This window comes from Monopterus albus, unplaced genomic scaffold, assembly GCF_001952655.1.
Source record: "Monopterus albus unplaced genomic scaffold, M_albus_1.0 scaffold129.1, whole genome shotgun sequence".
In the NCBI taxonomy this organism is placed as follows: domain Eukaryota; kingdom Metazoa; phylum Chordata; class Actinopteri; order Synbranchiformes; family Synbranchidae; genus Monopterus; species Monopterus albus.
Genome location: NW_018128009.1, coordinates 1456276 through 1468264, shown reverse-complemented (window position 1 = coordinate 1468264; position 11989 = coordinate 1456276). Strand labels below are relative to the sequence as shown.

General features: G+C 41.2%; 1 protein-coding gene across 12 annotated transcripts in view; it reads left to right on the top strand.

Moving 5' to 3' along the window:
* elavl4 (ELAV like neuron-specific RNA binding protein 4) overlaps positions 1–11989 on the top strand; it is an 81932-nt gene that overhangs the window by 60223 nt on the left and 9720 nt on the right. For 9 of the 12 annotated variants that reach the window (XM_020613030.1, XM_020613024.1, XM_020613022.1 and 6 more), the window contains 2 exons: positions 195–348; positions 11495–11729. In XM_020613030.1, the coding sequence (XP_020468686.1) occupies positions 195–348; positions 11495–11729 (389 nt within the window). The remainder of the gene's footprint in view (positions 1–194; positions 349–11494; positions 11730–11989) is intronic. The other 3 variants (XM_020613031.1, XM_020613023.1, XM_020613021.1) reach the window with 1 other exon arrangement.

The following is an 11989-nucleotide window of genomic DNA, read 5'->3' as shown; positions in this document are numbered from 1 at the left end:
CCCACTGTGTGTGTGTGTGTGTGTGTGTGTGTAGACAGGTTTCAGTCCTCACGGTGTGACTAATGCCACACCCAGGACCTTTCACTCTGTGATCTGGTTTAGAATATAACACCTCTAGGTTTTAACGAATAAGCAATCAGCCCTAACTTACACAATTTATAATGTCATCATTTATGTATATCCCTCTCCCACAGGTGTCATATGCGCGACCCAGCTCAGCCTCTATCCGTGATGCCAACCTGTATGTAAGTGGCCTGCCCAAGACTATGACCCAGAAGGAATTGGAACAGCTCTTCTCCCAGTACGGACGCATCATTACCTCCCGCATCCTTGTTGACCAGGTCACAGGTATCCATGGGGCAGCACCTTCTCTCTCTCTACACTTTCACACCAACACTAAGCAGCTCCTGAGTCACAAAGCACACTGACTGTACTCACAGTTCATACACACAGATCTGAAAGTGGCTATAGAGTGACACACTGCATGTCCTTGATGAATAAACTCTTCTGCTATTCACTAGCAGACTTACTGATCATTTACTTTATAATTACGGCTTGTTAAATGTCCGTCTTTTGCATGTTTTTCTTTCACAAATACATTTGAATCACAGATTCAAGCAACTGCTTTTCAGAAAAATAAATTAAACCATTTGCTTCAGTTCTGAAAACATTTCCAGAATCCTTAAATGTTATGTCCATTTTGACAATTAATACTCACAACAATGCACAATACAGAAGACTAACTTCTCCTCAGGTAGCAACACGTTTCCTTCAGCCAAATAAAATTATCAGCTGGAAGTGAAGTATTTCTGTGCACTTCTCTCTGCTGAAGGTGTAGAATAGTAAACTGAAGCGTAACAGTTACAGTTAGTAGGTCTCCACTGCAATGGAGCACATGTGAATATGACTGACAGCACGTCAGTCATATTCACACAAACTGTGTTGATCCTGCCAAGTAATGAACCACACCTTCCTTCTTTCACCTTTCCATAAAAATAGTATATGTAAATTACCAACCGAGTGTGAAAAGAATTGAAATTATTGACAAAAGAGTGATGCATTTGCTTTGTGTGCGGTAATACAGTAAAGGAAAGCACAGTTACTAGGCCCTTATTTTACTGTGCCATGGTTCTCAATCCTCGTTTGACTCAGAAGTTGTTCTGGTCCACCACGATGAAGGACACCCCAGAGCTCTTATTTATGCTGTGAGTAGCGAGGACCGAGGAGGCTGCCTGGGGGAGCTCTAACCGAGGATACACGAGTGCTTCCTTCATGCAAGTCTGTTACGGATTGACACACCTCCTTATCGCAAATCAGTTTGTGATCGGACGAGTCACATGAAGGAAAATCTCATGTCAGTTAAAACGTGTTTCCTCGGTTCCTCGGTAGGCAGCTTTTTTTGCCACACCCCCAGCATAGACTGCCATGATTACATGAGAGATACAAGCCGTGTAATATACATGCTAGATTACACATTGAACTACATCCAAAACACAAGAATGAATCACATCAGCCCATTGTGTTGCAGAAGAAACCCTCCAGCGTGTCTCTTAGATCCATTTCAGGGGTTGTGTGTGTGCCTACAGGCTGCAACCTGCTCCAGTGTTATGTGCAATGTGTACTGATGAAGCAGAAAGGGAGCAGCATGCTGTAAGCCACGCTCATTTGCCTAAGCAGAATAAATCACTGCTGGCAGTGAAGTGCACGCCTGCCTGTACACACTGAGCCAAGGAGAAGAGAGGGGAAAGCAGAAGAAAGGGAAACAAAGGAGAGTTTAGACAAAGAGGGCGGAGGCAGGGAAATTGAAAGACAAGCAAGTAACAGAGGGCGTAGATCACCAGAGATGTGGGAAGGAGAGGAAATGAGATGAGGGAAGGAGTGAAGGGATAGCTGATTGGACCACTTCTACCCTCATCAACATACATTTAGATGAAGTGGAAACATCTCCTGCTTATTTGTAACTAACGGACCTGTCATACCGCAATGCCATATAGCTCCATGTGTCAACACAGCCATGAAACACAGCAAGGCCACAGACAACAGACCTGTTCAGCCACAGCCACATGCACCTTTGATTTTTTAGCTTGAATAAAACTAATCTCAGCACAGGTGGTAGTGATCCTAGGAAGGCAGGGTTGCATTTACTACAGGCTGAGATCACAAGAGACTGAAGAATTCATTGTATTCCATTTTAAAGTAGAGTGCTCTCATGAGCGTGACCAGATAAAGTGCTGCAGCAGTTCACTTTCACCACCGGGAACAAAATGACACCATGATCAAAGGAAAATGCTCAATTGAGAAAATAAATGGAATTTCATAAAATGTTCTTTTCACATACTGTGATTTAAAGCTGACGCTTAACAGTTTAATATTCACTCATTTCTCTCTTAAATGGTATTAGAGCCACTAAAATTTACTTTACAGCCACAACAATCATATTGCTCATAATATGTTAATACTGCGGTACATGTTACTGCACAGCAATACCTCATATCTGGCTGCCAAGGTGTGTCGCTGTATCCACTGTGTCCATTTATTTGTCAAACTACAGTCTCATTGTATTAAAGGTTGCTAATTAGTATTGAACAAACCAGGCTGATACTAATTATTCTAAACATACACAATATGCATTTCAGTAATACCCAATTTCTTTCTTCTACACATTGATTTTTTAAATCCAAGTTTCAAAATTGCTGATACTGAACGAAACTAGAAAGTCACTTTTCGCTTTTCCCATTAGGGATCTCCACGGCGAATCATCACACTGACAACTCGCATGTTGACATTTGGCATGTGTTTTACGCCGGATGACCTTCCTGACGCAACCCTGACTTGAACCCGGGCCACAGCGACAAGAGTGCTGCACCTTAACCACTAGCCTACCAGGGACGGCTAAAATACTGATACTGAACGAAACTAAATTACATTAAGTAGAACCTCCAGCTTTTCTCCAACTTTTTATCTAATGTCGTTTTGAAAATCTGCTGTCGGCTGGTCAGAGGTGCCAGGTGAAATCACCACCTGTTGTATTTTGTATAAAGGTGACATCAATACCACTTGGCTCCAAAAGAAAATACTTATAAAAGCTAATGGAACAGTTTAAGAGCAGAAGTAATATTTGATTTTTTTACAGTATGACCACCATTGTCACAGTGGGTTTTTTCCCCATGTAATGTCTAGAAAATGATTATACTATATCGCTGTCAGGTAAATATTCTTACATGCACTAAATGCATATTGGTCAGTAAACTCTCATATACAGAGCGTAGGAGGTGTTTTTACACTGTGAGCCTATAAACACCCTCAGCTACTAATTGCTGTCCTAAGTTCTGCCCTACCCACCTTCCCCCAAAGAGAAATACACAAAGACTCATCACACTTATACTGTATGCACAGACACACAAAGATAACGTGAGCGAGAGACGTTCTGCGAGATGCCCCGAGAGGGGCAAGGATCAGCAAGAGAAAAGTTAATGATTAATTAGATGTTAGAGTTGCTGGTGATTAAAAACATTGACTACTTTAGAAGGGCCTTGAGAGTAGCATGCTGGCATCATTGACTCATGTTTTTTGTCTCTCTGTTACTGTACAGGCATACGCACACAAGACATAACACATACACACCCACACACTCGCTGCCATTAAGAGAAATGGGCTGCAAATTAAAACTCTCCTGTGACTGCCAAAAATGTAAGCACAGAACAAGAAAGGAGAGATAGAAAAAGAGGCACAAAACTGATTTGCGGTGTATATCAGACCCACTACTGCCACTGGATGTCCTAAATGACAAGAAGGAAATGTATCCATAGCTACAGCTATATAAAGAAATGTGTTTATTTGACTTCCTGACATAAGTTTTTTGGTACTATTATTATATATGACATTATTATCATATGGAAGTCTGTTACAGGTCATGACTCCTGTTTATTAAATCAGTGTATAAAATTCAGTTCACTCAGTAATTCACTTCTCATCCTAAACTAGGGGCTGATCAGAGACACACCCAACCATTGTCCACAGAAATGGAACAGGCTGTAGAGAAGCGTCATGACCTACAGAAATGCATCAAAACAGCAATGCTAACATCATTGTTTGAATCATTCATATTCAGAGGCCACTGGAAAAAAATCCACTAAAACCACCAAACTGCACCAGAGACTCAGAGAGTGAACACAACCAGGGTATCACTCCATCTCTCTTTTGCTTCCTCTATTCCCTCACCCTCTTCTCTGCCTTCCTCTATTGATTTCTTCTCAATGGACAAGCATATTTTGTCTCTTTATCAGTGCCAATAGTGCAGGCCGGATTCCTCCTCCTGCCTTTGTTTCTAACTTTCAAAGAAAGGCCGTGATCTTTTGCTCTGACAGCTGGTATAAGATAGCTTCAATTTGAAAGAGACATAATATCAGAGATATCTTTGGATCGATAGTCGCTGTTCCTAGTTCTTCATCCTGGGCCTGGATATGAGCAGAGGTCAATGCTTACCTGATCAATAACTGCCAATACAATTGATCCATAGACTTGCCTTATACAAATGACGACTCTAATGTGAAACTAAACTGATGCTTAGAGTGTATAAGGATTGGTTGTGAAAAGGTTGATGTCATGTTCCCTTCTTGTGGGATGGAAAGCAGCAAAGGGAGTGTTTGTGCATCATATCACTCAAAATTGTGTTTTGTATACAGAAAAAAAAAACCTCTGTCCCCCCACCCATGACAAAAAACTAAGCAAAAAAACCTTATTTGGGATGTTCAATGTACAAGCAACTATGCTGCCGTTTTAAAACTCCAGTCATGTTGAGTTTGCTGTGCGTAACTTTTCACATTTTTATTGGTGCTCAGTGCTCAGTGATCAACACAGGAACTGTGCAGCTACTAACTCTGTTGGAGGCTATAAAAATTTTGATTAAGTTTACATGCAACAACATTGGCACTGCTACCAAAACTGTCTGATTCTGTAGCCTGCTTTGTGATTCGCCCTTGTAAAATTTAACCAAAGCGATTTTAGTTATAACTGAAATATCATTTTCGCCCTTGTAATCTGTATGTTTAGATGAGAAAAATAAGAGACATTAACAAAGCACTGACAGAACATTGTCTCACTTATTTGTCATCACAGTGTGTTAACCGAGTCAAAACGGTCTCCAGCAAGTTGGAACTGACCACTTTCATGTGACAGTAGTCTGCAGCAGCCTGGTGTTGTTCGTACATGATTTAAACACACTTCAGTGTGTATCAGTGTGCATAACAACACTACACTTGTGACTTTTTTCAATTTGGAAGCTGCAGATTGAAAGCTCATATTTGCTCTGCTCCTTTCCAGTGACTGTAGTGATTTAATCCGTTGAAGGGAAAGCTTTTCATAGCCTAAGGGCGATTCAAATCATAGATAGTGTTAAAAGTCTACGGTACAGAAACGACTAGTATTTTTGCTATACAGTAGTTACACTGAATTTGTAGTTTTGATGTTGATTTAATCAGACTGTTGGATGGATTATGTTAAAGTTGTTTATTTAATCAAATTCTGCAGCTGCATTTATATCATTCATAGTTTATTCTTACTGATGAAATCGCCAACATTGAAAACAGATAAGGGCTCTCTACTGTCAGCACACCATCAAAGCTCGTTTTGACCAAAGCTCCAGCACCTTGCAGCGCTGTCTCATTTGCATGGAACCCTCGTCTCTTTTTGCCTCTCCTTGCACCTTTGTGCCATGTCTACTGCACTGGGTACAAAAATACCCAAACATTATGCATTTCAAGGTCAGGGAAGTACCACTTCATAGACCCGCCTGTGCTTTCTTATGCCATAAAAATGAGCCCTAGATGTCTCCTCACAAACTTGCAGGGCTCTGCACATTGATATTTGACTGCTTCTTGTGTTCAGACACTTATGTTTCCGTGGCGTGCTTGTGTGTTTCAGCAACACATTTTTTCCCTCTAAGGAATTACCCTCTCTGTACAGTTGGTATGTCCTCTTCTCTCTAGATTTGAATAATTGATGTTCCCCTTCAGACCGACACCACACTGAATCCCTGTTCTCCACCTGTCCAGTAGTAGAGAACAGAACGGTCAAGGTAATATGAGTGGAGATGCCCCCTCTAGGTGAGCTGACTGCAGCCTTGGCTTGAGCTATCGTCTCTCTGCCTCCAGATTTTTGCTGTAATCTTTAGAGTGCGTCCCGTCTCTGCGCTAGCCGACACGTGCGCACAACCACATACAGATATGCACATCCATACATGCACACACCAAACAGATGGTTGAAATTCTGCTCTGACAGAGGCTAAAGCACAGGGCATCTCTACTCTTCAAAGTCTCTGCATCTCTCCTCTTGCTGCTCTTGCTTTCAAACACCATCTGTACACAGCCACACTAATGTTACTTAAAACAAGGACATTGCATTTTTTTCCTCCCTCTAATTAGAAGACAGCAGGAAGAGGGTTTCTCTCTGCCTCTGCCATATTCTATATACAGTATTTTGGAAAAGGCAAGTCTAATTATTTCACACAGCTGGCACAATAATGCTCCTGAAATACAGAATGAAAGGATAGGAGGTGGAGCTATGGAGTACCTTAAGTATGTGTGCGTCTGTCTCAGTGATTATAAGGATACAGTGCAGCAGATGTATGTTTGAGAGGGAGAAAGAAAGTGTGTGTGTTTCATTACCCGACAGTCAGGTTCCTCACCTCTCTCCTCTCCTCTGGTCTCTCAGCAGAGCAGTAATTTCTCTCTGTCAGTCAGTCAGTGTTTGGGGAAATGATAGTGGGTTTTAAAGAAAGAGCGGCTTTGTTTGGGCAGAAGCAAGCAAGAATAGCACTGTTTCCTTTCATCACTGTGCTTTTATTGTCACCTCTTAACATTTCCCTCTATCAACCTTCTCTCCTTTTGTCCTTTCCTTTCTTTCTCCTCATTCCCGCTTTTTCCTTTTCTCCTTTTCATTCCAGTCCTTGCCTGTTCCCACCCCAGCACTCTCTTTTCGTCCCCCAATCTCGTTCTGTTTCCCCCTCCCTAGATTGAGGTAGCGTGTTATTAGTAAGGCAGCCAATGTGCCTGTCGGCGTGTGTTAGAGAGAGATAAGCACAGGTAGAGAGAGTTACATAAGCCTCTGTTGATTACTGTGGAGGGGAGGGAGAGCAGAAAAGGAGAGTGAGAAGAAGAGAGAGAGAGAGACAGATTGCTGTACCTTAGTAAGTACATTGTGCTCTAATGTTGCCTGTATGGCTGGCTGGTGGTTGATAAGTAGCCTTGGCTTCTGGGGCTGGTTGAAAAGACAGTCATTAGGTTGGACTCCCTAGACTGGTGGCTTGTTTCACAGATTGCAAGTTTGTTTTTGTTATAATGTTTAACAGGAGAAAAATAAACCTTCTCAAAGTTTACTATGCTAATGTGGCATGAGAGAGTGGTAATAAAAACTGTCTGAGCAGATTCATGGAGCAGATTTTCCTTTTAAAACTTTTTTGTATTAATTTAATCTACAAGTAGTTTTTGAAATACCTGGATAATATTTAACAGGAAATCAACAACTAGTTCCTCCTACTGACAAGTGCTGCCTATATAGCAAAAGCCTTATATACCATAGCTGATGTCTATGTGCCATTGAGCTCCACTGTTAAAACACATCAGTGAGCTACACTGTTGCACTGGGTAACGTTCCTTTATCACAAAAAACATGAGCAGTGCAGTTTGGACAAACACTGTCCAATTTGTATTAATCTGCAGATAAAAATAGTCCCCATAAATTGCACCTTTTAATCCTGTGGCTAAAAATTATAGCTCCCAGCTGTTTTAGGTAAACTGCTTCTCCGTTTAAAAAATAAACTGCTTATTTATGAGCCATTTGTAAGTCAAGTCGTTTTATGTTCTATCAGTGCTTTGATTTGATGTGACATCTTCAGAACACAAACCTAAACACAGTCATGGAGATTTTGAGACACTGATGTGATGTCTGGTGAACTGTATGATAGAAAGACAGATTCACTGTGAGGTGCAGTGTGAGCTGATAATTAGAATAAGCAAAGGAATAATTATTTAACAAACCTAAATTAGCCAAAGAAAAAAAAAAAATAGTCGGGCAAAATGGGCAAAACAATGTTGATCAGCGATGTCTTCACTGACCACACATGCAGTATATAGTATCACAAACTTTGTCCATCTCTCAGTTAGTTCACGTTTCACACCAACAACAGATATTGCTCTTTTAAAGTCCCACTGATCCAGATCTTCCCATCTAGTGAAACTAAACATCAGACAAAGAACTAAACTGAGCCAAAGAACATGCATTTTGTCACAGTACCTCAACTCTCAGTAGTTTCAAATGTTGAGCAAATGGATTATATTATTGCCCCAGACCACCGTAGTATGTGTGTGTGACACTAGCCCATAGGCACAAATACACACAATTGGTCACAGATGATCACACATGTGCACACACACTGTGAAACTATGAGTGATGGGGTCAGCTGCCACTTCACCTCTGCCACCTTCTTACAGTGCTGCTGTACAAACTCAAGGACAAGAGAAGCCGGCACACACTTAAAAGTACTGAAATGTTCGATCTCTGTCACATATATGGACATACAGTACGCACTCAGCAATCCAGTCAAACCATTGCAAATGGTCATGGATGTCTGTTCTCTTTTCACACTTTGTCCTCACTAGCATCTCTTCACGTTATCACTTAAGTACTGTATGTACTTGCATGTGTGTGTTTATGCTGTGCTTTCATCTGTATGCCTTGCCAAACATTTGTCTAGGACCCCTCCAGCAAAAACCTGCTGAGGAGCAGCTCAAGGCCAAACAAGTGTCAGGATTAAAGAGCAAATACAGTCCTGGCTTCTCCCTTCTCCTCTCGGTAGTGAATGAGCAGTGCTCTCCTCTTCCTTAATTACAGCTGAGGGGCCCTTGAGCAAGGCTTTTGGATTTGCTAAGCGCCTCAGTAGCAGATTGTTGTGAAAATGGGCAGGTTATCAAGAAGCAGCATGGACTTGGAAACATTTTAATGTATACTAAATGTACACATCTAACAAACTACAAATATCCATTACCAGTGATTGTTACTTATCATTCAAAAACAGCCCTCCCTGAAGACACAGCAGTGACCACCCCCACCGCCACCTTCACATACACAACATTCATGGCAACTACAGTAGTAAATGAAGAAACTCATTGGGACAGTATTGGTTGTTGTTTGCACAGTGTAGATCCCATTAGAGTTGATATTTTTCTGCTTCTGACAAGCTAATTAAAATGTACAGGTACAGGGCTGGCACAAGAGGAGGTAAGGGAGGGGAAATTATAAAAACCTGTCAAGGGAGAGGGAGCCAGAAAAGTAAAAATGAGAATAAAACAGAATAATTTACACTGAATCGGACTTAATGAGATCATTCTGCAGGCGTTAAGAAAAATGCTGTGGTTCAGGTCTATGCATAGCACTGTGTGTGTGGTCAGACAGATGATTTAGAGCCAAAACCTTAGGGTCAGGGCTTTTGGTATTCAATCTTGACAAAAAGATATGTTTGTATAAGAAAAGAGTAAATGAGTTTAAACAGTTAATGCCCACTGAAAATGCTTCCAGTGCAAATTAGTGACTTAATTTCTTTTTGTTTAAAAAGGTAAAATTTCTGTTTGTGCTGCAAATGGCATTTTAAAAATCTGACTTTCAGCCATATTTGTTCATTATACCATCTTGTTTTAAAATCTAGTGTTTTTGATAATACAAATAAAATCAGTAGATTTAGATATTTTGTAAATAAAATCTGACTTTCAGCCATATTTGTGCATTATACCATCTTGTTTTACAATCCAGTGTTTTTGATAATACAAATGAAATCAGTAGATTTAGATATTTTGTAAAAACAAGCAAAAAATAAGCTTGAGCTAAAAGTCTCTTAATTGTATGCCCAAATACCAAACCAGTAAGGAGATTTTTCATGAATCATTGATTTTCAAAGAGTGCCTTATTATGTTGCAGCTTGTCTGGAAAGTAAATAACCTTGTGGTGCCTGTGTCCTGGAGAGAGAAAAAGAACAAAAAGGGGAATGAGATGGTCAAGGTTCTTCTCCAAATAAGAATTCAGGGGAGCGAGTAGCATGAAACAAGCCAACAAGAGGCATAAAAAAAAGGATGGGGAGAGGGATGGCATGTACAAAAATGTGGAATAACAATAAGGAAGGCTTTTTATGTGTAAGGAAGAGACTGCACACAATGACGCTCAAACACAAAATTCCCTTCTTTCTCGCTACCTCTCTTTTATTCAGTCTCAGTCACACAGACATGCCTGTGTGCACACAGTATTATGTAAATAGTCTCTTCAGCAGAGTGCTGCTATCACTGAGTGAGCATCCTCTGGGCCATCTAGGCGGCCTCATTAAAACAAGGCACAGCATCCATTAATAGATACCAGTGCACAGACACACACATACAGTCAGAAACACACACAGAGCGTTCATAGTCATCAAGAAAGGACCTCCCAGGAAGCACGTCTCTAAATGTTCCTCTCAAGTGACAGTCAAAAAACATCTCCAAGGAAATGGCTCAAATGTCAGTGAGAACAATGCATGAAGAGTGTTTGTAGGGCTGACTGTGACTGGAGCCAGCATGAAGGAAGAATGGACTGTGTGGCTTCAAAGAGACTCAGGGCCAGTACCACAGTACAGCCCTCTCTGCCTGATCTACAGCTGCTCTGTGTGCTTCCCTTCCTGTTGTTCTGTCTCTCTCCAAATCTACTGTAAATTTTTATGTTTAATGCAGGTTTCATTTTAGAGTGGAGTGGGTGGGATCCGCAATTCGAATGCTCTTTGCATTTCTGCATACAATCGTTAGCTAAGTTCAACATGTCTGGCAAGTCTCAGTGAGATCAAGATCTCTTTTACAACCAAGACTGGAGAACAAATTATTATAAATTAAGGATAAACACTTTATTTGGCCAACTGTTATACACACACAAGGAATTTGTTTCCAGTACAGAACCAAGGCAGCCATCTGCGACGCCAACTTGGGTTCAGTGTCTTGCCCACTTCGACATGTGGACCACAGGCACCGTGATTTGAACCTCCAACCTACTGGTTGAGAGACAATCACTCCACCCACTGAACCACAGTCACCAAAACAGTTCACCACATGGTGATTTGATTGGTCGTCATCCTTTTTGTTATTACTTGTCCATAACAAGTAGAAACACTGTTTCAGGGAAACAGATTACATTTCTAGAGAAGATTACAGTTTTAGCACTTACCCACAGCTGACTGTGAATAATTGATTTATCAAGCTGTTTATCACCTTTCATTTTTAACCAAAATATAGGCATTTTGAAGTTGGTGATTTTTATGTTTTTACAATTCTACTATTTGATTTCAGAGTTTCCTGTCGTGCACAAATCTATTTGGGAACATTTTTTTTATATTATTTGAAAATAATTAGCCAAACAAGCAATGCACGCTATCTGTATATACTGTACATGTAAAGTAAAAGGGGCCCTGTTTGTTTGTGATTTGCTGGCCCCTCAGGTGGCTCCCGAGGTGTGGGCTTTATTCGCTTTGATAAGAGAATAGAAGCTGAAGAGGCCATCAAGGGCCTGAATGGACAGAAGCCATCAGGTGCCGCAGAGCCCATCACGGTCAAATTTGCCAACAACCCCAGCCAGAAGACCAGCCAAGCCCTTCTGTCACAACTCTACCAGTCCCCCAGTCGCCGATACCCAGGCCCACTCCACCACCAGGCTCAGAGGTTCAGGTGAGTACCAGTGTGGGTCATTGAAATTACCAAGGAGAAGGAGGTGGGGCAGAGAAGAGACAGGACAGGGTGGGAAAGGTTTAAGGTAGTGTAGTCACAGCATGGAAATTAAATATCATCACAATGTTTCAAATGTGTGCAGCCAGTACTGAGTTTCCCTACCTGGGCAGGTGAGTATAAGGTCCTCTGATATTCATTTGGCAACTCTGCCAACAGGCCTGAACAATATGAAATGACTGGCTACTCTGTTGGGTGAACAG